Source organism: Arthroderma uncinatum (assembly GCF_011692745.1).
Source record: "Arthroderma uncinatum strain CBS 119779 chromosome Unknown scaffold2, whole genome shotgun sequence".
Classification (NCBI taxonomy): domain Eukaryota; kingdom Fungi; phylum Ascomycota; class Eurotiomycetes; order Onygenales; family Arthrodermataceae; genus Arthroderma; species Arthroderma uncinatum.
Window position 1 is genome coordinate 4,005,360 of NW_022983864.1, and position 23,912 is coordinate 4,029,271.

Below are 23,912 nucleotides of genomic sequence, written 5' to 3' on the forward strand. Positions count from 1 at the left end.
CTACTTTTCATTGATACCCGTTCATACTTGCCTTTAGACGTATCCTTGTCTACTTATCAGCTTACTCAAAATAGGGGTTCCTTATGGGCTTATTATAGAGCTCTACCCGTTCGTTATGAATGACTCTCCATGGACAAGCAACTAGCGAATACGAAACGTGATCTCATTTATAGCGGTGGGAAAACTAATAAACTAAGTCCTATCCTGCCTTATCTTTCAAAGAAGGCTGCACTCTGAGGGACGTGCCAAAGACAGATTCACCCAGTCCTAATCATTCGTGGTGGTTACGCAAAGTTGACTTTGGAAACTGCCTCATAAAAGCCTTTACCTTGGGCGGCGGCGAGCTCGAGCTCGAGTGCAGTGGGCTGGCGAGAGCCATCAGCGCCCTATAATATGACCAATATTAGCAGCCGTCTAGTCAAGTGTTGGGTGCTGCAAACGTGGAGCTTCCATATGTCCCTGATGGAGGCCGTTAAACCCCTCCAGGATAATACCAGGCGAGCTGACGAAAGCACCCGATAGTTACCACCCTCAATATGCCTTATAGAAAGGGGTGTGCATCGGTTCAATCCCGTGGTATAATGCTTGGGGCTCTGAGGGAATTCCAAGGACTACGACTCGGAAACTGCACGAGCCAAGACATGAATGAGAATTTAATCACTTACAGCAAATGTTCCAGCACCCCATGGGCTACCTCCACGAACTTCCGAAAGGTTGGCCAAGATTGGGAAGGTGTTCTTATAACCAAGTGGAACGAAGATCATGCCATGGTGGACGAACGTGCTCATGCTGGCAATGACGGTGGATTCCTGGCCACCTCCTGGGGTGCCGGTTGAGACGAATGTTCCCACGTATTTTCCAAAGAAATCGCCCTTGGCCCAGATGCCGCCGGTCTTGTCCCAGAAGGCTTTCCACTGCGCAGGGAAGTTGCCGTAACGGGTAGGGATACCGAACAGAATAGCATCAAACTGGGTCAATTCTTGAGGCTCGATTACGGGATAGTTTGACTTGGCTGGAGCATGCATCTTGGCAAGTACCTCTTCGGGAAGAGTCTCAGCAATCCTGAATTCATTGTGTCAGTCCATGCGCAACCGCTTGAGAGAGCAGAAAACAAGATGAGGGGTCTTGGTAGGAATTTACTGGAAGATCTGAGCGGTACCGCCTGCTGCCTCAATTCCCTTCTTTTCAGCTTCGGCCAATGCCTTGATGTGGCCGTACATCGAGTACTGTAGGAGATAATATTGTTAGCAGCCAATGCGTAGGTGGGGAAGAGCTTGTGGAACGCTGTCGCGGAAGTCCCGGGAGACATACGAAAACAATTGCGATCTTTGGGGCCGCCATGATGAGCAGAGTTGACTAGGTAAGTTCAAAGGGTGGAATTGGAAGAGCTGGTGATAGTTGAGAGTGAGACTCGATGGCTCTAGAAGACTATGCGGAAGCTTGGAATGGATTTGTTGCAGGTTACAACTACGGCGGGAGAGGGGTAGCTTTTATATTGCTGTCAATATCCGTTGCTGAGGGCTTAAGGTTATGTGCAAATGGCAAGTCACCACAATGACGTATCTGGAGAGAGCCACTTACACTGGGTAGCAGTTGGCCAGAACAGCTTACGCGAACCTTACAAATGGTTAAATAAGAGTGCAAAATCACTTTATGCACATCTTACTTGTGCCTTACTCACCATTGGAAATCAGCTTGAGGACATTAATGCTTGCCCCTCTCGGGCTTATGCAACGAACTCCGCTCCCGATACTAATGTGCTAGTTTAGCCTCCCCTGTCCCATATTTGCTTGTGTTTAAAGCATCAACTTTTGACTGAATAATCATGACCAACCTTTTTGGTCATCAACTTCCGCAGTCATGTGACTCTATACTTGGCGCGGGTCTGAAACATCCGCAGGCCGAAAAGGGGTTGGTATAAACAATATTTTCCTGTTCGAAGTGCGTGCTCAGAACTTGAAGATACGGATACAAATAATATCAGGACTGGTGCCGAGTCTTGATTTACAATGGCGGCCTCCGAGCCCTGGATGACCCAGTTCTCCCGGTATATCAACTCTGCTCCTGGTATAGAGAACACGTTACGTCTCCTCCAGTTCTCATGCATTGTAGTTGGGTCTCTTTCAGGGGTCTCGTCCTCGCCGTGGGCCAGAGCAGGCAGCCAATTTGCGTTGGGTATGTACTTACAGTATGAAAAAGGCCTGGATGGTGCTCCCTGGTGGCGTCTCCTTTAGTCATAACTATCTACTTTATTTTATCGTCGACATATTCCTTTTTAACCTTTTTGCTCGGTGCAGGTCGCCGCTACTTTCGGTATTTCAAATTCATCGATTACTTTGAAAATGCATGGGCGGCGTATTCCTTGCCTGAAAACACTGCATCTCAAAAACGTGGATTCACGGCATCAACGCTTGAATTCTGCAAATGGAGCATGCTCGGAATCTATCTATTGCTCGAGGGCGCTACCATTGTAGGTTATTCTCAGTCCGCACGGGGTTCATGCTACGTAGCTCCTCGCCATATCCGAGGGCACTTTACACCATTAGGGTTTTATTATATTCGGGACCGGTAACTGACGATCCCGCTCCCGTCAATAGTTTGATGCGTTGGGCGTCCAGAAAACGGCCTGGGGGGAGAGGGCTTTGCTCGAGAGCAATAAATTCTGGCTATATGCGCTGGTTTTCTCCTTCTTGAGCACTCTATGGCAGCTATTCCAGCTATATCGGGGAGTCAACACACCGACGGCCCCGCAGACAGCAGAGAACTCCGACTCGAAGAGCAGCACGAGTTTGTCGGAGAAACAATCTACGCCCGAGAAAAACGATACCAATAATGATGACGTCACAATGGCTACTCGGACGTTGATGAAGGACCTCGTTATCACCAGCTGCGATATCCTAATTCCAGGATACGGTATTGGCTGGATGCCAGTTTCCAAGTTGACGATGGGCATCGCAGCGGTTGTGAGTACTCTTCTCGTTGGACGAGATAGGTGGATAAAGGCTCAAGAGCGCCTCAAGGGGTAGATGGGTAAACAACATATGGATTGTTGGATAAAAAGTTTATAGATCAGGTGTCAAGCAGCATTCATGCCGGAAAAGGGTAAAATATATAGATTGATAGATTGATAGATTCATAGATTGATTTCCACGCTTTGGATTGGTCACGCAAAGGAGTAAGACCCCGTATTTTTTGACTCTCTGGTTGTTCTAGCGCATGGAAGGTTGCTTCGCCTCAAAGAGCCGAACCCGCCACACTAACTCAATAAAACTGGCGTGTATCTCGTCGAACCAACGTCGCAAACCAACCCGAGAGTCTCCATGTTCGATACGAGAGAATTGCCTATTCTGGTAGAAACACGACTTTTCATGCTTTCTTCTATGATTAGCTCATACAAGCAGCGTAGAGGCTCATATTCGGTTCTTGGTCGTTCGACATTTCTTCAACAGACCAATCCAGAGTATATATGTCGGAGAAGCCACAGTCAGGTAACAGAGATAGTACTGTCTTTTTATACAGCTTTTGGCAGCTTCCGCGGTTAACGATGACATAATCATGGGCTTCGGCGTTATATATTTCCGGTAGATCTAAAAAGCTTCCGTGCCCGACTAGCGCCTAATCGGGAAGTCAGCTCGTATCTGGGCTATCTGAGCCTCCATCACAGCCTCACACGGCTTCACCTTGAACACGACACATGTCCGCATTCTCCATAAGGCCCATCTCAAGGCATCTTGACTTGAGGTATAAAGATAACACGATTGGTCTTGTTATTCTTCCGTAGTTTCCATCTCATTTCTCATTTCATCACAAAGATAACTGATCCAAGTTACTTTATATCGCTATAATCTACCCATACCATACACAAACATATTAGTGATATTTCCAATATGACTGCCTACACTATGGACTCGAAGAATCCAGCCGACTTCCAGGCAGAGGTCAACCAACTATCAGAAAAGGAAATGGAAATCCTCAGATCTTCCGCGGCATCAGACACAGACAACGAGGAGGAGGCGCCCCCACCTGCATACTCAGATTCCACCGCCGCTACTATTCCTCGCGATGGGACACAGGATTTCACACCCGGACGCTCACTCTTCATCAACTCTCGTGGAATCGGCTTGATCCGTTTCCCGCTCCCATCATCAGAGTTGGAGATCGGCGTCCACCACCCAGACGGAACTCTGGCGTACGTCTCGACGAGAGAGAAACGCTGTTCAGGAGATTCAATCCTATCGTCACCAAAGCTAGGCAATTTGCTAAGCACTTCATACTTCTTTGGGCCCGGTCGCAACCCTATCATTCGCCAGCTTTATCCAACCGCATTTAATGCCAATGGTGATAACAGCAACAACGACATTAGCGTGGCTGGGAAATTCATTTCACGAAATGCATGGTTCGAAATGCCTGATGGTGCCAAATTTGAATGGCGATATATTCGGCTAGGCTATGATGGAGGCGGCAGATCGAAGCTTCTTATTCTCGAGAAAGTAGAAGGAGAGGGTGAGGGATCCCGCAAGAGGGTTGCACAACTTCTTCGCACCAAGGAGACCATCCCAGAGGGAAGCTCTAAGCATAGAGCTGGCTGTGGCGGGGAGTTGACCTTGGATCAAGATGCTCATCTCGAGCTCGACGAAGCTGTTATTGTGGGTACCTGCCTTTTGGTGTTGAAGAGGGAGGTTGATCGCAGGAGGGCTATTCAAATGATGGTTATGGGTGGTGCTGCTGCTGGTGGTAGTTAAGGTCATGTATATGGCAGCGACCTTGTGTTGGTATGGTTCTTTTGGCGTTCCTGATTTTGTTTCTAAGTTCATACCCATATTGGAATTTGCATTAGAGAATATCCGCCTGCTTGTTCTTTGTTTTATTTTTATTATTGGAGTTTGTGTAAATAATCATACTAGAATATTATATTCCTTATTCATTTTACCTAATCAGCTATATATCACCACATATATTATTCACTAAACATACCCAAGTCCTTATAAGGTTACCTCCACACCACATTTGCAAATTGAAGCCGCGTGAGGTCTGTTTACACTAAATAAGCGAGAAACACCGCCTATTCCACGAGAGAAGCCATTCGTTTCTCATGGGCTTCCTTCTTCTCCTTGACAGCATTGATAAAGATTTGCCGCGAAACCCTCTCTGGCAAAATGTGCACCATTGTCTTCGCAATCCAATGAGGAAAATAACCTGATATAATCGCTTCCCTGTCAGACCCAACCCTCTTCAACGCAGACCGTGCATACGTGTCGGCATTAGGGATCAAAAACCCTTCTTTGACAATATGTGACCCACTTCTGGCCTCGCCTAGTATCAGAACCTGGACATTGATGTCTTTGCCTTCCATCTGCATCTCCATGCTTAAGGAGTTTGAGAATGAAGCGACGAAGGCTTTTGTGCCTGTGTATACGCTGACGTACGGCGAGCCATGCGCAGCGACGGAACCCATATTTAGAATCAGTGAGGGCTGTCGTTTGGCCTTCTTGGAATTAATGGAGATGGGTCCGTGGTCAAGTAGCGGTAGAAGGATGCGGGTGAGTTGCGTCATGAAGCGGATGTTCACGTTGAGTACCGTGTCGATTTGGTCTCCTTCATATGACTCGTAGGCCTTGAACAGGTTGACAGGTGGTAGACAGCCCATGCCGCCGACATTATTCACTAAGATGGTGAGATGGATACCCTGCAACACCTTGTATAAGTCCTGTAATACAGAATCTTCCAGCAAGTCCTTCGATGCGTCAAAAACAAAATGGCGAGTTTTGATGGCCGGGTATTGATTATTTAGGTCCTCAGTAATGGCATATAGTTTTTCGCTGTTTCGACCATGAAGGACAAGATTGAAGCCGCTCTTCGCTAATTCATAGGCCATGGAGCGACCGACTCCATCTGTAGCCCCTGTGATGAAGGCATACGATTCTTTACCATCGTGCAGGTATTTGGGTAGCCTAGAAGGGTGGAGGAATGTGTATGCGGTTGACAGTAAGCCCAGCAGAATAAAGAACACAGTCGCGATTCCTATCGCCGCAAAGAACTTTTCCCATATCATGATGTCCTAACTTCCAGGCGCTTTTGTTTATTTAGAAAATTTCTCTTCCCACAGAGGTCTGGTTGTGTGGGGGAGAGGTCGAGGGAAGCTCTTGGGTCAGATTAAATAGCGTGCCCCTTTTTTGAACTTAGATCCATGGGAGTAAAGTGGCTTGGTTGCGATTGGTATATTGTTTCTCATTGCGCCCACCTTCTGGCCTGGTATCCATCCAGTGTGTTATTTAGCTTGAGGGGAAGGCGCGAGAGTATAATTTGGCGCCCATAATATAGCCACCCTGATCACCATCTAACTCGAAGCTTGATAGTTGACTGGTGTAAGTCCAGTTGTTAATATCACGATCTCGCAAGCTTAAGATTTCCTAAATGAGCCGCGGCTATGATGGAGATCGGTGATATCACATGACAGTGCTTATGTAATATACATCGCGCAAATTAGCCAATAGCAGCGCGCTTAAAGTGGAGCTCCTTCTCTTAGACGCGCGCCTCGTCCAAGAACGCGTCCAACTTTCTCAGCTTGGGAATCAACAAACAACATATTTGATATCCCAGGTCAACACTCCAGAGACAGGGTCTAAGAAGTCCAAATTAGAGGCTGAGCAAATTCAGATGGCCTATAAGCTCCGCACAACCCAACGAAATGAGCGCACTGTCTCTACTGGGGGCAGCTCTGACTGGCGCTCCGTGGAGGGTGGGTTGACGGGATATGACGCGGGTGACAATGGCACCAGACTATATTTTGGCGAACCTGTCAGTGGCGACGATAATAGCATCCAGTCCACAGGGCAGAAGCTTGCCAATGGCTTTGAAAAGGATTATGCCGTCGATATTTCTTCATTGCTCACGCCCGATGCTCCAAAGACCATCCGTTATCCGTTAAATGGCCATATCCCAGCCTCTCGCACAAAGGCCAAAGGATTGTCCGCCTCAGCTACTAGTGCGGGAGCTGAAGATTTATCTGTCACGATCCCTCGCCTTAGGCCCAAAGTTCTCCCGAAAGGCAGCAAAGGATCAAAGTCGGGACCACCCAAAGCGGCTTTGAAGTCGAGAATCAACCCAGATCCCCCGACTCTATCACAAAATACCTCTGAGATGCAAAAGCCTTTTATTGGACAGGGGGTAAATCAGGCTCCTCCTACAAGAGCCTACTATAGAAGGACTTCTAGCCTCGACAATATGGCTGGATTTAGTGGCACCCGTAATGGACCAAAGCCCTATTCACAGTCCACATCCACGTTGCGCAATGTACCCGATAGATCGAGAACAGGGTCAAATCGCCTAGGCCACTCACGCGATGCCTCTGGCAGGAGATTGAGATCGTATCCGAGCCTTCCACTTTCGCCCATCCTCTCAGACGAATTTTACAACGATGGAATGAGCTCCATTATAAATACTACGGTGGTATTTCCTAATATCCCCTATGAATCGAAAAGATCGTTGAGATCCAGCCCAAGCCTCCCTCCATCTCCAGCCATTTCAGGTGATCCCCATAGCGATGAAATAAGCTGCGCTGGTTCTCCAACTTTGAACCGCGATATGTCTCTGGTACTCGGTTCCCAGGAGGTTGAGCTCTCCGGCGTTAAACCGAGAACTACTTCGAACTCTTCAGCTCCGTCACGATACCCATTTAGCAATAAATCGAGAATGAACTCGAACTCCACGGCTCCATTCCGCGACAATTACGGCACCAGATTCAGTTCCCATGGCGTTGGGCTTTCTAGAGATATATCGAGGACCGTCGATAGTGCTACATGTTCCACCCGTCATAATTTTCCCGAATTTGTCCCATACCAACGGCCTCCTTTACGTGATCTCTCTAGCAATGGATTGAGGACCCGAGACGCCATTCGTAGGGATGCCCAAGTCCGCAGTGCTAGCATTTCGAGTTCTCAGAAGGAAAATTTCGGCCCACGGGAACTATTTGACTACCACGAGCACGGCTCTCCCAGTGGAAGGGAGAACATCCCTCGCAATCGATCTGACAACTCCGTAGAATTGTTTGGCGTCACAGAGAAGATGGGGACTGGTGCCCTAGCGGACTCCTGCTCTAGTAGCGATATCAGCCTACCAATTTCTGTCAAGAAACGGTCCACCCGGTTTTCTCAACACAGTCCGGCTAGTAACAAGCGATTATTACCATCATCCAATGCGTCTGAAAATTCAACTGTTGTCTTTCAATCCCGTGATAGATCTCACCACTCCCCAAGGAACACCCGATTTGCTCCCAAGTCCGTATGTTCTTCCCCATCAATCAGCTTTCGGGCTGTAGATGCGGCACCCCCACCAACCGTCTCAGTGGGATCTCTGTCTATTATAACCGACCGAACATCTACCATGGTGCACATCCCTAGGGCTGACAACCGCCTCCAGGGGGATGTTGCCAACACGTTTGAACCGGTCTCTGGTCTACAAACCCGTCTACAGTGTTTGGAGAAGGAAAAGAAGGCTCTGGATGTCGATGTCCAGCGGTTGAGCAATCAAAACGTTGTACTATTCGACAGGGTGCAAGCTCTAGAGATAGCCAATTGCACCGCCGCAGAGAGGATTGGGGAGTTGAGGAGTGAGAATATTGGCTTGAATACACGACTCCAAGTACTCGAGAGTGGAGCGATAATCACTGACGAGCACATTGAAACGCTCGCCAGGAATAACTGCGCCTCACAGGCCAAGGAAGTCGCCCTGGAGCAGGTATGCTCCGTAGCTGACGACAATTTTAAGACCCTCGCAGAGGAGGGCACTGTGCTAGAAGACCGAACTGGCGTGCTGGAGGAAGCTGAAAGTGTCATGAATGATAGAGTGGGTATGGATGAGGTTGCAGGCGCAACAGAATCGCGTGAAACCCCGCTGGAGGACACCCTATTGAGCCTGGTTAGTGTAAGTACAGCCTTCATCTTTTCCTTCCCTACCAAATTACACAGGGCCTTGCTGACGGATCTTTTAATAGCCGGACGAAGTGGAGGACCTCCGGAGGAAGCTCGAGGCTACCCGGGTAGCTCACAGAGCTGGAAAACCCTGCCGCGGTGTCTCCTTACAGCCACTGTCACCAGTTCTTGCTAGTATTGGTGTCGGGGTGGAGATAACAGAGCCGGGTTCTCCCCAGCGGGAAGACGAGGATTTGTGCCCGCTGCCTCCAGTCAGGAAATGGATACGGCGTGGGCCGTAAGCTCAGATGGTCAGGGGAGCTTAGAAGATGGTGGTGTTTTGGTCTTTTCGTGGGAGTCACCCTCTAATACGGGACTAGGGGAACCGCCCATCCCGTCGGCGTAGAAGGCCCTGTATATAATCCGTGTGTGCTTACGTTTCGCATAGCAGCCTTGGGCGTTTCTTTTTTTTATCTCATCATCGTTTATTCCTTTTTCATTTTTTTCGTTTTTTTCGTTTTTTGGGGCGTTGGGTGGAGCGAGGAACGCACGATGAGGGATGCAAACATTTCTATATATACAGAAACAATGGGTACGATGGCAATAAGATGACCTTGCAAGACATGCGTTTTTGACCTAAACATGAGCTATCTACGAAGGCTTGTTAAGGGATGTGGTGTTCTTCAGAAGCTATAATGGTAGCCTGCAGCGCCATTCATATTTAGATAAGGTCCCACGGCTAGCATCAACTATTATGGAATATGATGCGATGGGAGACTACTTTTATACCTTGAAGTAATATATTTGGTCAAATAGGATCTCTGGTGTTTCCAAACCATGGCAAATCATTACATCATTTCTATTAAAGATACCTCAAGGATAGATCAATAATAAGTTATCATAAGCTAAAACAAATCATCACTGTCCTGTGCTTTGCTTTCAGTGCCATGCGCTCTTCGTTTGGCAGGCAAAGAAGACGTAGGAGATGGCTTTGCAGACATCCTCTGAGCTGATGGCGTAGCCATAGAAGACGAAGAGGCTGAGCCCAACTTTTCTCTTGCAGTAACTTCTTCTCCAACAAAACAACCAAGGCCCGCAAAAGCTTCAAGTAAGGTCCTTTCATAATATTCTCGTAGGTCATACCCACCAGCAAGAACCCTCGCATCCTCTCGTAAGGGGTCGAGATATGAAGACGGATATTGCTCCTGGAGTTTATAATAGTCACGACTATTAAGTGTGGCTGCACCAGCAAACGGATCATACGGCTTCTCGGGCTCGGGGGTTTTAATCTTCCTCAATCCCTTGATCAGACCCGCACCACCAGCAGCAGCATTGCCGGGTACCGACCCGGCAGCCCCAGTAGCCAATGGGCCCTTGCCTGCCGTCTCTGCAGCTCGTAAAGCAGCTTGTTTTCGTTTGATCCGTTCCTCCTCGCTGCGTCTGGCAGAGGACTTCTTAAGCTGATGAGCCTTTTCTGACTCTCGAGCTACCGCTGCAGCATCTGCTGCGTCACCAGTTACTAGACGGGAGATTATATCCTCCCGGCTAGCAAGTTTGGCTTTCCTTTCATTCTCGTAGTCTTGCCTGGCAGCCTCGCGGCGTCGACGGAGTTCCTCCTGTTCCTCGGACTGGTGTTGTTCGAAGGATGCGTATTCCTGTCTGGCCAGGTCCTTATTATGGCGAATTGAAGCGGAGTTTGCAGCTGAGTACTGGGCTAGTTGGGCTTCCGTTTTAGCCACATCTGTTTCGTATACGAGGTTGGCTATGATTTCCTCTCGCTGTTCTAGAAAGTCATCCCAAGCTCGTTTATTGTCAAACTCATCTTCTCGCCGGTTCAAACTGTGTCCATCGTCAGCATTTCCTAAGATCATTCCTTTTCCTTTCACAAAGACTGTGTGAAGAAACGTACATTCCCATCACACGTTTTCTGATATCGACTTCCCTCTCAACCGCAAGGTCCCCAAAGGTCTGTTTGCGGAATTTGTTTTTTCGGAGCGTCTTGCGGCAGCCAGCGACTGGACAGGGGGCAGGACCAGAGGAGAAAATGCGGTCCACGCAGGATTCGCACATTTTATGGTAGCATTCGGGGTTTATGAGGAAGCGCATATCCGGGTTGAGGTACCTAGAGGACTTGCAGACGGGGCATACTTCTGTACAATTTGCGAAATGTCAGTAACCCGAGCTGCGGATCAAGAAGGAAAGAGTTGTATCTGTATACTCACCGTCATCATCGCCATTTTGACGTGACCCATTTGCCCGGGAAGACATCTCGTCGTTGTAGTGCTGGGCAAGCACCGATACTAGGCTCTCAGGAAACAGGTGAGAGTGGTAGAAAGGCTAGGACTACATCGAGACATCGTCTTATAGCATCCTAGCAGCATGAAACTAGCGCCATAGGCCGATCTCTTGAGGAAGCAGCTTTATCTTCTTCGTCTGTCTCTTCTGTCTTTCTCTATATAACTTTCACCTCGGAGATATATCTAGTCACGTGACATGCCTTCTTGTCCCTGGCCCAAGCTCCCCCTCCTTGTATGTTTTTGGTTTCTTCTTCTTCTACTTCTACTTCGTCTTCTTCGTCTTCCATGTCGCGATGCCAGGATGGGCGGACGAGACAGCTATCCATGTTCCCCAAGCTCCGGAGATATAGCGGCCTGAGACACCCTACTGCATGCGGATTTTTCCACCCACCCGCCAAGCTGAAGCCATGGAGCCGAGTTTCCCACAAGGTGTCCTTGGCCAGTGACAAAGGCGAAAGAGCAGAGCTTGACCTTCTCAATGGCCGTATATTTTATTCTTTTACACTTGTTTAGCCTGATGGCATTAGACGGATATGCCTTTTTGCTTCCAGGACGGCTTCCTAGACACCTTGATGCAGATGTGGAACGCTATACAGAGTACACACGGTTCCTACTCCTGGTGTCCTTTACATATATATACCAGATATCACTGGTATATAGCCTCTTTGGAGGCAACTTTTGGATGGAACTAGATGGAGTAACCTTGGTGGCTAAGCAGTTCTTCGCGCCTTTCATGTGCGCCTCGCAGGAAGTTGCATATAAGGGGCCACTATTTCTTTTGTTTTGACCCTCAGTTTCTTAATTATCACTCTAAGAAATTACATTCTCCTGAGAAGATGGTTCGCGCTGCTCTGTTGTGCCTTTGCCTTGCCCAGTGCTCTGTCTTCGTCTTTGGACAGAGCTACTCTGGCTGCCACCAGCATGGAAGTGTCGAGTAAGATGTCTTGCGAGAACGCTTTTTAGTTCCTTTACGCTACAATACTGTATCTCACCTGCTAACCGATGTCTCGTAGGTATTGCTATGGACCGAACGGAGAAGAAACACCGGTCTCAACGCATGCTTCAATAACCTCAGGGCCGATGACTACTCCTGCAAGTACGACTGCAGCTGCTCAAACCACCGCTGTGACGGGATGTCACCTTCACGGCTCACAAACGTATTCAAACCCTCCCGCGAATGTATTTCTGGGTTTAGTTGACAGCTAGTGCAGATTTTGTATTGCTGGAAACGGCAACGAAGTGGTGGTGACTGGCACGGCTACTGCAACTGGTCCTCCGCCATCCCAGTTTACGGGTTGTCATAGCCACGGCAAGAATACGTAAGTTCAGCTAAGTGATATCTAACACTTCCAGTATTGTTTTTCCTGCAAAGACAATCATATTGGTGCTAATACCGCACACAGATTTTGTTTAGGCCCAAATGAGGATGAGTATGAAGTCCTCTCTGACAATGCCACACCCGGTGAAGAGCATGGCCACGAAGAGCACGGCCACGAAGAAGATGGACACGGAGAAAGTGGGCACGAAGGGCTGAATTGCCATTTCCACGCAGGCGTAGAGTACGTCTTCTTGCCCTACTACCCACGAATGAGTTACTTACCTATTATAACTAGACATTGCGTTCCTACAAACGGAGGCGAGGCTCCCCCCAAGTCATGCGACCGTGTTGATCGAGACTACAACATACCGTACCGTGTCGGATCTCTATTCGTCATTCTCGTTACTAGTGGGATCGCTGCCTTTGGTCCTATCTTATTGTCACGGTTCTTTGCTTCGAAAATGAATATATTTGCATTCACGGTAATTAAACAGCTTGGCACAGGCATCATGATTGCAACTGCCTTCATACATGTTAGTATCTTATCCTCCAAACCTAATGACTCAACTGTAGCTAACGGGCCTCTAGCTCCTGACACATGCGGAGCTGATGTTCGGGAACGAATGCCTTGGTGTTCTACAATATGAAGCTACAGCCACTTCGATATTTATGGCCGGTCTATTTTTAACATTCATGATTGAATACCTTGGAAACAGGGCTATTTTATCACGGGGAAAAAGACAGCTAGAAGCTGACGATGTTGAACCGTCAGCGGCCTCTAGCCAGCATGGTACGGAGTTGGGCCCAAAACCCGTGGTAGATTCGGCCATCGCGAACTTAGGCCACAACCACAGCTGCACAGATGTACCAGATGACAAACTGAGCGTCGCTCTCATGGAGGCCGGCATCGTATTCCACTCAGTTAGTAAGTTAATTCTCATCCTACCCACAAAATTTTTACGTTACATTAACACTCCCCCAGTCCTCGGTGTTACTCTAGTGGTCTCAGGAGACTCCGGCTACACCCCGTTATTCATTGTGATAATCTTCCATCAAATGTTCGAAGGTCTAGCTCTTGGTTCCCGAATTGCCGAGTTGCCAAAGACAGGAATTTCGACTAAATTCATCATGGCCGCTATCTTTTCTATCATCACGCCCCTCGGTATGGCTATCGGGCTCGGCGTCCTTCATACGTTTAACGGCAATGATCGAAGTACTATCATAGCTATAGGTACCCTCGATGCATTGTCCGCTGGTATACTTGCATGGGCTGCCATTGTTGACATGTGGTGCCACGACTGGATCCATGGTGATCTGAAGGATGCTAGTTTTGCCCGAACGGTGACCGGACTTTTGTCACTCGTTGCTGGAATGGTCTTGATGGGAGTACTGGGTAAATGGGCTTGATTTATGGATATTGTTATACGACTCTGTATTTTGAAGATGTTGCCACTAATGCTAATGTGTAAGGGGGATGGTTCAAAGGGGAACAATTCACAGTCTTCGATTTATACCTCCGTCTCTCTATCTTGTAGCTATCTAGGTCATTCTACAAACGGTCACATGACAATATTAGTCTTTTAGGTTAATGAATCAGCTTAGTAATCTAAATCATGGCTTATGTCATATTAAAGTAGATCAGATATCACGTGTTCAGGCTTTCAGGAGTGGGAGCTTCAACTTTTTTTTACCCGTAAAATCATCGCATTTACACTGCGAGTTCTTTAACTCTCTCACTCATTTTTCAACATGGCAGACACAGGTGAGGCCCTCACGGGTCTTGAGCAGAAACGCCTTCAACTAGAGAAACAAATAACAGATCTACAATCTTCCATCTACCACTGGAGACTCTGGAACGCAGAATACGATGGCTTGAAAGAGGAGCTCTCGTCTCTGCCTGAGGACAGCACGCGCGAGGATATACTTCAAATAGGAATAAATTTTGGAGGGTCCCAAGTGACTGAAAAAGAAGTACGCGTTTTACTGGGAGACGGATCCCCTGGACCAACGATATCAAGATCACCTCAACAAATAATACGTGCGATTGACCGGAGGATTGACTATGTGCTAGACAATATAAAGGCCTTGGAAAAGCGTGCCGCAGCCTTGGACGATAAACTGAAGGCATTTCTTGTGGCGGGACAACCAGATACGGGATTAAACGAGGAAGGCCTACCAATTACCGATATTGTCGAAGAGCTGGATGAAGATGGAAATGTCATTTCAGGATCTACTACCATGCCTGGGAAGGAGACCAATCAGCTACTTGATGTTTTGAAGAAAGCTGGACTGGATGTTCCGGGAGGAAAAGCTAAGAGCGAACCGACTACAAGCGGGTCGAAGACCGCTGGAGCGACGCCTGCAACACCTGCCTCTACAAGCACTGATGCTGAACGAAGCTCGGCACGGGATGTTACTACGAGTAAACCCACGGAAACGCTGGGGCTTAACACTAAGCCACAAATCCAACAGGAGACTGGCCGCCAGCAGGTTAAAACTCCCATTAGAGAGAATGGAGTACCATTGAAATCCAATATTCCGATAGTGGACTCCGTAAAAACATCTACGGAATCAGCGACATCAACAACGGATACCGTAGAGAAGGGCGTGTCGACGATGGTAGAAGTTGAGGATGACTCCCCAGAAGATGCTGCATTACGCAGAGAGATGATTCAGTATGGACTTGAAGAAGTAGGCGCCATTGTTGCAGAGCTTGAACTAGATGAAGATGGGAGCGAATTCTCAATCGACGATGAAGATTATGACCTAGACGACGAAGATAGCGATTGTGAGGATGAATATGGGCGATCTACAAAGAGAGTCTTGGATGACGATTATATCAAACAAATGCGTGAACTCGAGAAGAAGCTGAACGCAAAGAGTTTGCAAAATATTGGCCCTGACACTAGCTCATTGCCTTCGGATGTTCGGACTCAGGTGGAACAAGGGCCATCTGCCATCAAGAAAGGCCCAGCAAAGAAAAAGAAGGTTGCATTTGCTGAAGAACTTGATATTGCCCCGGAGCCATCTCCTAAGCCTGCCCCTTCTGTTCCCAAGGCCAAAGAATATCTACCGCCACCTATCCAGGAGGCAGTGGTTGAAAGGTCAGGAAGCATAGATAGGGCAAAAGTACAGGATTCAGGATCAACACGAAAGGCCTCTCGCTTTAAACGTGCTCGAAAAACAGAAGAACCCATCTCTTCGGGAGTCACTACGCAGTCTACCCAAATACCCTCAAATATTGGCTCTTCGCTCAATTCAAGGGCTCCAGTAATCCCACCACCGCTTTTCCCTGCTACGCCTTCGACTCCAAAGCCATTCTCGCAGCCTATACCTGATTTGGACAGACTCTCCATTTCTAGCGATAACAAAACCAACACAAAGGTTAATAATAAACCAATAGCTGATGTCCTCGTGGAGCGGACTGTACATAACGATTCAGCTATCCCTCCTGACCCAGATGAATTAGACGAATCTATCCACAGAAGAGAAGTTGCAGCCGAATTCTACAAGTTACGGAATCTCAAGGTTCAGCAGAGCGGAGGGTTCTTGCAGGAAGATGAGGTTGAGCCACTTGTTCTTGTGGATGCTGACGAACAGTCACAAAATGGACAGGATAAGCCGAAGAAGGTGAGCCGGTTTAAAGCTGCAAGGGCTAAGTAGCCCGACTAGCAACACAATATACAAAATATTTTCTCCTGCGATATACTGGTCACTTCCTAATCAATATATCCACCTTTCATTCACCTTCTACTTGTAATCACATCATTGTTGCTGGCCTATACGCCCGGAATTTTCAAGAGGCCACGAGTCATCGGTCTGTAATAGACTTAGATGCACTTCTTCTCTACCTAGGCAGACGATGATAATCTTCTTTTTATCGGCCACCGTCTGACTACGATGAAATAATTCCAATATCAAGACAAGTGGGATCTCTGGCTTCTTTCTCGTCCCTATACGGGTGGCTTCTTATGGAGTCGCTACGGGATTCAAATGGGATTGTCGTTGCGTTACTCCCTCTACACTCCAAACTTTCAGATTATTTAGAATTATCAATAAACGTTAGAGATTTAAATCTTTATTGGCCCCATAAACACTACCACAGATGTAATGTAACAGTACGGTAGGTGTGCACCAGCCCATTGACCCGGATATAAAATGCATGAAGCCTCGTCCCTCAAACCCCGGAAAATCATAGTACATTTATCATTACTCGTTTCATCGTTCCGAAAAATGGCCTCAACCAGCGTACGTGTCACGAAACCCATGCGAACAGAGAGACTCGGTTTTAAAAGCAAAAACTAAGACAAGTACGTGGAACAAGAGGGAGGCCACATGAAACAGTTTTTTCGGAATACTCAAATCTAGCACAGCGAGGAAAAGAAGCGGGTATAGTATCCACGGCCTGGCAGTAAGTGGAGCGCAGGGCTGGGTGAGGGAAAGGAATTTTAAAGTAAGTAGGGCGAAGTTGATTAAAGCGGGGAAAATAGTCCTGCTCCTTAGAATGTGACCGATTATTGGAACCCTGTCAGGAGGAGGTAAAAGGAGGCGATTTGTAACAGTATATAATCGCCGATTATGGTCTTCAGGATGGTTGCGCACAATGCGAGGAGATGTGGCAGTAGACCGGATAAGGAGGTTAGTAGTCTCTGTGTTGACATTTTCATTATTTTGGACTTCGGAGGTCGGATCTGGGTCGCTGGAAGTCGCATGGTTAGAGCCGTTTTTCCCCAGCATGGTAGAACGAATGATTGAAGGGGGAAGATCCAATGCTGGAGGTGCCCTCTTCACGGGACTTCGTGGCCGTCGTGATGGCGACCTGGTAGCAGGGCTATCTACAGGAAGCACACGGGCATTAGCTTGGAGGTCGGTGGAAGATGGGCCCCTGTGAAAACGGCGCCCTTCATTGGAGCCACCAGCCTGGATGCCATTCAGGACGTCCTCTGCAGTTGGCCTCATATCAGGATCCACGTCCAAAAGACGTGTTAAGAAAGAGTAGAGTTTATCAGGGAGGTCAGGTCGCATTCGCCTTGCATCATCAAACCCTGCCCATCGGCTAATTTCAGCCCGGAGAAGGTCAAGATCCTCTTTATCTTCGTCGACGACATCGGCATTACGATATGGAAGTTGGCCGAAGCAAAGGAAATAGAGAATCATTCCAAGTGAAAAAACGTCTGATTTGAAGCTAAAGTTGCCAAATGGGCCATCGGGCGAGACCCGCCGTAGCACTTCAGGGGCACAGAAGGAGATAGTACCCGTCGTTCCAGTGGAATTGCGAACAGTGTTCTCAAACTGGACTTCACCAAAGTCACTGACCAAGACCCGTAACTCGCGGCCAGTTTCATGTAGAAGACAGTTACTTGGCTTTAGGTCACGGTGTATGTAGCCACTCGCATGTAAAAAACGGAGCCCAGAAGTAATATCTTTGAAGAATGAATAGATCTCTTCAAGCTGAAGCCGCCTCGGTCCGCTAGCAGCAGTTGGGAGTTCTGGCTGGCCTCGAGATCTCCGCCGTAGCCGATCTTTTAACTGCTGCGGTGTATCTGCTGCAGTCTGAATTGAACCGCACATGTATTTTTGTAGATCACCTGCATTGCAATATTGCTGTAAGATAAACGCACATGGCACTCTTGGGCCAAAGTTGCTGAGCCTTGCGTTTTCAAGCCACACATGTCGATATGACACCAGATTTTGGTGTGAAAGGTGCTGCAGCAATTGAACTTCAATTAACACCTTCTTGAGCCACTCATGGTCATCTCCAACAGGAACCCGCTTGCATGCGTAGTGGCCCAGAGGCACACCATCAAGTATATGCTTCACCAAAAGCACAACACCCTTCCCTCCTCTTCCGAGCTCCCGTTCTTCTACGAAGAACCTCTTGAAATAGTCATGACTGAATGCGGCTGACGAAATCCCATGGGTATTAGAAGGCGAGTCACCACCCTGATCGGCTGTCGGAGCCGGTGTACCTCCCTCCTCAGCAGGCTGTACCAGCTGGCGCCGTGGAGATGAAGGAGCTGATCGATTCGAAGGCGGGGGAAGGCTACTATTCTCGAGCAGTCGAAAGTATTCCGGGTTCACGAATCTCGGCGGCGCTGGTGCGACTGGAGTAGATCCGCGATGAGGCTCTTGGGGATTCTCGGGATTACCATCACGCATCGGTCGATGGCAGTAGGGGCAATCCGTCCGTTCCGCACCGATGTTATCGACGCCTTGATTCGCGGGTTGAAGAACGAGCTGTTGAGACGAGTGGTCAAACACCACGATCGCGTCGTCATGGCGACTACAAAAGGGAAGAGGTTAGTTCCGGTTCCTTGCCTATGTGCAGCGCGAAAAGTTCTTCCTCCAGCACTCACAGTACTATGTCCCCTGCAGCGCTATAAGGGACTATCGACATGCTTCGCGAATCGTGGTCGGCCATTCTTATGCAGCTGCGGTTGAGCCTATTACGTCAGGGCATTTTTTCATAGATCGGACAGTAATAAGTTGCCTTCCAGGCCGACTCTCGATATTTTGTCTTATTGTCTTCTTCCTCTTCGTCAGGCAGTTGGACTGGGTCAGCTATCCATAGTCATGCGCAACACAGCTTTTCTCGCGACATTTTAAAGCTGGCTAAGAAGGTCAAGCGATGTAATTTATTTGTTTATGTTCGCAGTTTGGTGGATTTTCGTATATACAGCAAGTCACATGACGTCGGCCATGGGAGAAACAATATTCAGGGGGCAGGGCAGGGCAGGCAGCATTCTCTATTCCTTCACGATAAGTCTCACTCCCTTGCTATCCGTAGGCCCGAAGGGCGCAAAGAAGTCATGCTGGACACTGATGTCCCACTCCGTTGTTTCAAACAGCTCCAGTCTGAATTTATGCAATAAGTTCCCCGCCAGGAGGTTGAGCTCCAACTTTGCTAATTCGAGTCCCAGGCAGCCTCTATGTCCACCCGAAAAGGGGACAAATGCCTTTTCCATCCGCCATAGATCCTGTTGACTGCTATCCAGCCATCTCTCGGGCATGAAGCAGTGCGGTTGGGGAAATATCTCTTCATTGGCATGGATGTCGCGGATTGACATCGAGATGGCAGTATTGGCTGGGAATATGTAAGTTTTGCCAGCTGGAGTGGTGTAACTTGTGGGTGCTGACGGATTTACCCTTGGAAGGCGGCCTGAGACGCCGGTCCCTATGCGGAGAGCTTCCTTGATACAGGCCTGGAAGTAAGGTAGGCCCTTGAGCGTTCTGTAATCTAGAAACTCTGACTCTTGACATTCCTTCGCAGCTTCTGCAAGCTCCATCGTGACCTGTTTCAAAACATAAGGGTTTGAGAGGACATGGAAAGTGAATACAGACAGTGTGTTTCCAGTCGTCTCTGTTCCGGCTCCGATAAGCGTCGCAGCTTCGGCTGTTAACCGTCTCAGAGACTTTTGTTCCGGTCCAAGCACAGGACAGGTATACACAGCATCCAGAACAGTTGGTGTAGAGTTAACCCGCATACCTTTTGTTTCAATAACCGCCTTTGCTTGTTTTTCAATCCTCTGCAGTTCACACGGCCAGTGTTAGAGCATACCTTTGCCTGATATATCGGGAGAGAAGAAGAAAGATTTAACTCACAGCCTGGTTGTCAATAACGGCCAAAGTGGCGCCGCTACTGTCAATCATGGAGATCACCCATCGAGGGATAGTTGCGAGGAGCGGGAACACAAAGGGAAACTGTCGATGCCAGAGCATTATGTACGAAAAGTCCCTCAGCACCCGATTATACGCGGCCGCGAAATCCGGCGTACTTATGAAGTCGATCGTCTGGGGAGCCGCATAGTTCGTTATGACGTCTGTAGCAAAGCACCGATATGCATTAGAGATGTCAACGACTTTGTTCGATATGCGGTGCTCCTCTATCCGGCCGCATAGACGTTTCACGACCGCCATCACTTGAGGTTCCAATGCAGAGACGTTGGCCTTCGAGAAGAACTTGGCCATCGCGCCACGGCGTTGTCGGTGCAGTCGCCATGAGACCGTGCCAACGGTAGCGTAGTTGTCTTCAAACGGCCGATAGTACCATGCGTCCTTGTCGAGTTTGCTGTTTGTATAGAGTACGTCCCAGAAAGCTGGGTCGTCGATGTGGACCTCCCGAGGGCTTATTCGCACGACAGGTCCTAGGTAAAACGCTCACGTTAGATAGACACTCGGGAATATAAAACAAAGGACGCTTCAGGTACCATATCTCTTGTGCATATCCTCGATCCTGAAGGTGTAGCGGCCCAGCTTGATGCACTCCCAGTAAAACTCGTACCATCGCGTTACGGCAGCGACCCGGGGCCCAGGGACTCCCGCCAACGGGCTGAGCCAGAGCTGGTAGACGACCACGATCGTCACATAGAGGCCGACGGCGCAGAGGAGCAGCGGTGCGAGCGACAGCGCTGGGGCGTTGGTATCCATGGGCTGCTGCATTTGTGTGTCCCGGGAACCTGGTTGCTGGCATGCGTGAGCGGGCGCAAGTGGCTGCGTTGAATTGGGATCCCGCCTACGGGGGCGAGGGCTAGGGGTTGGCAGGCCTAGTTTGCCCCATACACCCTGGATTATCACAGATCGGCATCATGTCCATCTCCAAGGCGTTCTACTTATATTCTCTTCACGGAGTAAGAGCTGAAAGATTCTATCTCGCTGTTGTATACGTATCTCTTTGTGCTACGACGCCTGGAGAACTCCGTAAGAACGTACACTGAATCATCTTTATATTATCGACATTAAGTGGTATCGGACGTATTCGTGCTATCCAGCAGAATGGGACGGGCATATTCTCTACAAGAGTCTGTCCAACATAGCCGTTTTCGGTGGATGTCCCTCTACAAGGCGAAAACACTTTCCAACCATTTCCGGCCTTCTCCTATTTACTAGCTTCTCATCGTACAATGAAACTGTAAACGATAATGCATCTGACTGCAAGGATTACCACACTTGTTATCAATCATCAACAGGGCCAGACTTGGCAGTCCTGATTTGATCCCTGCCCCTGTCCATTGTGTACGAAAAAGCACGTTTGCGGATCGCATTCAGGTGTACCTAGCCATCGCTTTTACAGGGACAGGTACTCCCAGTATTCCCATTTTCTGCAGCCATCGGCCTTGCATAATCCGATGCAGGGATGATATCGGAGTATTACGTGTGGTTAATAGGCTATGTTAACAGCAATAAAAACCCACAGGCATGAAGTAGCTTGTCCAGGCCTACACGGATTTCCTAAAGATGAAAATGTTGCGTTGTTCATATATAATGGGAGTAACCTTCATTCAATAATTGCGTGCTTAGTGGAACGAGAGGATATACGTTTCGGGAACTTTCTAACCTGTGTCATTGAGATGGCCTCCACATATGATCAAGAGCAAAATATGTAAAAATAGTCAGAAAGAAGTGTCTATCAGTGGAAATTGGGCCCACCGCTTCGCCGAATAACGAGTTCTTTATCTAGATGCAGTATTTCAAATTATCGCTCCATGAAAGCGGCGATTGAGCACCTCGCCTCTGATCTTGCAAAGGTTCGTCCGATGTAACCTCTTGGCCTGAACAGGAATGTCATATCACTTTCAAGATGATTTCCGCAGTTGCTCTGTTTAGGCTTATTGATGAACTCAAGCATCCCGCTGCCTAAGATTTCACCGTATATGTACGCCGTGTGACCAAGGATCAACCACTCATAGGGTGCCATGGGATACTGCTCAGTAGACCAAGATAGTGGTTCTAGACAATATATTGGGCGGCAGCAATCCGTATCAACGAGATGATAATGTGACACAGGTGTGGGCTCGAATCGTCTCTGGTATTCACGCAGAGAGAGCATAATGGAAAAGCATCCCTTCCCAATGAAGTGTCCACCATGCTTGCTTGCAATATCTTTGCAGTTGTGTCTAGGGTATCACTGTGGCTGCATAATTCCAAATGTCAACTCCAGCCTTGAATAGCGGTCAGATTGGGGTATAAATATAACAGACACTTAGCTACTCGGCGGACAGCATATGTGAGACCTCTAGATACTCAGTTCATCGCTTCTAGCTCCCGCAATTAGTTCATATTCTCCATGGGATAGTACTCCGTACATGTGCGAGATATCAGGAATACATCTACCTTTGCAAGCGTGGAGTGGCTTGACTGTTCCATACCGCAGAGCATCCATTATTTGCACATAATGAGATGAATTGATAAACGCCTGTATTTCAGAGCCTTTGATCCCAAGTTCCATGATGTGTCCGGATGTGTTGATACTTGCCTTCCTTACTCGGAGAATATGCTGTAGATTGAATAATCTTGCCAAAGATCTGATCCCCCAAGGCGAACCACTCACTATTATTAGTACAGCAGTCTTGTCCAGTCTAGAAGCCGCAGCGATATATCCCCTACCTTCGAACTCTCTTGGCTGGAAGGTACTCCATAGACGAAAGTGATAGCAGCACTCTTATGACCGAGTACTGCGATTCGTATCCAATGGACGTCCCAAGGCAGCCAAAACGCACAGTTAAAACAAGCTTTGAGTGTCCTTGATGATTTTGCCAAAAATCTTCAGTGTTTGACAGGAGGATCTCCTGAGGCCGATCCCGGCGATCCATTGACGCATCAAAGCCACTCAAAGCGCCTTCGACCCCTTAATTACGACGCCGCGGCCACGCCACGACCTATATCCATGACCTCATCCTTTTAATACAGACGGCCGTCGCCCTACTTGGGCCAGTCGTAGGATATAGCTCACAGCGATCATAGGATTGTTGACCTTCATCACTAACTAACAGTTGATTGACCCCTTCTAGGATGAAAATGTCGAGTTTTGGCTGAGCGCGTTCACTTGTTTAGCCACTCAGCCTCTTTACCAAGGGTATCATCAAGTCTCTCTCTTCTGGATGCCTTAGCATCATCTATCGACATCTGTCTCGCAGTCATTGATTAAACAAAACTACCCCGTAGATAATCGTGTTGGCAAAAAGCGCGCCTTGCGGTTAAAGGTGTAAGAAAATGATAGCCTAGGTACTCCATATGGCATCGGCACACTCAACCCCCATAGACGGGAATCGTTATCCGGGAACCCGTTAGACACGAGTCGTTTTGAATTTGGCTACCTTTCGCCATCCTGCTCCAGAAACGTCCAAGATGGCGTGGAAGATATGGACCGGACTTCCTGATTGACAGCGAAAAAGAAAAGGAAAAAGCCAAAACATCAAAGCCGAGAAAGTATCCGTACTTCATAGAAAAACTGTCCAATACGACCAGCATACGCTGTTCGCTGGCGCAGGATACAGTTCAGGCCACGAGATATATGGTATAAGCTGGTCCCTTCTAGAGAGTAACGACTTCGACGCCGAGGTCTGCGAAGAAACTGGACTCGTTTTGAAAGCGTCTTGGTTGCGGCCATAT

At 48.2% G+C, this 23,912-nt stretch overlaps 10 protein-coding genes across 10 annotated transcripts; 5 read left to right on the forward strand and 5 right to left on the reverse strand.

The window, feature by feature from the left end:
• Positions 1-284: 284 nt before the first annotated feature.
• GIQ15_03189 (Y20 protein) lies at positions 285-1,341 on the reverse strand (the record flags this gene model as incomplete). The annotated part of the gene is made up of 4 exons (XM_033550606.1): positions 285-386; positions 666-1,062; positions 1,141-1,226; positions 1,312-1,341. 4 exons carry the CDS (start codon positions 1,339-1,341, stop codon positions 285-287), a joined length of 615 nt encoding a protein of 204 aa, XP_033407767.1.
• A 668-nt stretch (positions 1,342-2,009) lies between these two features.
• GIQ15_03190 (uncharacterized protein) lies at positions 2,010-3,026 on the forward strand (the record flags this gene model as incomplete). The annotated part of the gene is made up of 3 exons (XM_033550607.1): positions 2,010-2,175; positions 2,298-2,470; positions 2,598-3,026. 3 exons carry the CDS (start codon positions 2,010-2,012, stop codon positions 3,024-3,026), a joined length of 768 nt encoding a protein of 255 aa, XP_033407768.1.
• Positions 3,027-3,887: 861 nt separating this feature from the next.
• Positions 3,888-4,742, forward strand: GIQ15_03191 (uncharacterized protein; the record flags this gene model as incomplete). Its single annotated transcript, XM_033550608.1, has 1 exon — positions 3,888-4,742. The coding sequence occupies one exon, from the start codon at positions 3,888-3,890 to the stop codon at positions 4,740-4,742; it is 855 nt and encodes a 284-aa protein (XP_033407769.1).
• Positions 4,743-5,062: 320 nt separating this feature from the next.
• On the reverse strand, positions 5,063-6,052 carry GIQ15_03192 (testosterone 17-beta-dehydrogenase 3; the record flags this gene model as incomplete). Its single annotated transcript, XM_033550609.1, has 1 exon — positions 5,063-6,052. One exon carries the CDS (start codon positions 6,050-6,052, stop codon positions 5,063-5,065), a length of 990 nt encoding a protein of 329 aa, XP_033407770.1.
• A 362-nt stretch (positions 6,053-6,414) lies between these two features.
• On the forward strand, positions 6,415-9,211 carry GIQ15_03193 (uncharacterized protein; the record flags this gene model as incomplete). Its single annotated transcript, XM_033550610.1, has 3 exons — positions 6,415-6,440; positions 6,495-8,922; positions 8,993-9,211. The coding sequence occupies 3 exons, from the start codon at positions 6,415-6,417 to the stop codon at positions 9,209-9,211; spliced, it is 2,673 nt and encodes an 890-aa protein (XP_033407771.1).
• Positions 9,212-9,814: 603 nt separating this feature from the next.
• Positions 9,815-11,177, reverse strand: GIQ15_03194 (RNA polymerase II transcription factor B subunit 3; the record flags this gene model as incomplete). Its single annotated transcript, XM_033550611.1, has 3 exons — positions 9,815-10,748; positions 10,819-11,059; positions 11,132-11,177. The coding sequence occupies 3 exons, from the start codon at positions 11,175-11,177 to the stop codon at positions 9,815-9,817; spliced, it is 1,221 nt and encodes a 406-aa protein (XP_033407772.1).
• Positions 11,178-12,286: 1,109 nt separating this feature from the next.
• Positions 12,287-13,931, forward strand: GIQ15_03195 (zinc/iron transporter protein; the record flags this gene model as incomplete). The annotated part of the gene is made up of 6 exons (XM_033550612.1): positions 12,287-12,363; positions 12,418-12,525; positions 12,610-12,765; positions 12,820-13,057; positions 13,113-13,449; positions 13,507-13,931. The coding sequence occupies 6 exons, from the start codon at positions 12,287-12,289 to the stop codon at positions 13,929-13,931; spliced, it is 1,341 nt and encodes a 446-aa protein (XP_033407773.1).
• Positions 13,932-14,273: 342 nt separating this feature from the next.
• Positions 14,274-16,187, forward strand: GIQ15_03196 (uncharacterized protein; the record flags this gene model as incomplete). Its single annotated transcript, XM_033550613.1, has 1 exon — positions 14,274-16,187. The coding sequence occupies one exon, from the start codon at positions 14,274-14,276 to the stop codon at positions 16,185-16,187; it is 1,914 nt and encodes a 637-aa protein (XP_033407774.1).
• A 576-nt stretch (positions 16,188-16,763) lies between these two features.
• On the reverse strand, positions 16,764-18,945 carry GIQ15_03197 (IKS protein kinase; the record flags this gene model as incomplete). Its single annotated transcript, XM_033550614.1, has 2 exons — positions 16,764-18,807; positions 18,881-18,945. The coding sequence occupies 2 exons, from the start codon at positions 18,943-18,945 to the stop codon at positions 16,764-16,766; spliced, it is 2,109 nt and encodes a 702-aa protein (XP_033407775.1).
• A 325-nt stretch (positions 18,946-19,270) lies between these two features.
• GIQ15_03198 (Cytochrome P450) lies at positions 19,271-20,963 on the reverse strand (the record flags this gene model as incomplete). The annotated part of the gene is made up of 3 exons (XM_033550615.1): positions 19,271-20,050; positions 20,127-20,668; positions 20,732-20,963. 3 exons carry the CDS (start codon positions 20,961-20,963, stop codon positions 19,271-19,273), a joined length of 1,554 nt encoding a protein of 517 aa, XP_033407776.1.
• Between the last annotated feature and the right edge of the window lie 2,949 nt (positions 20,964-23,912).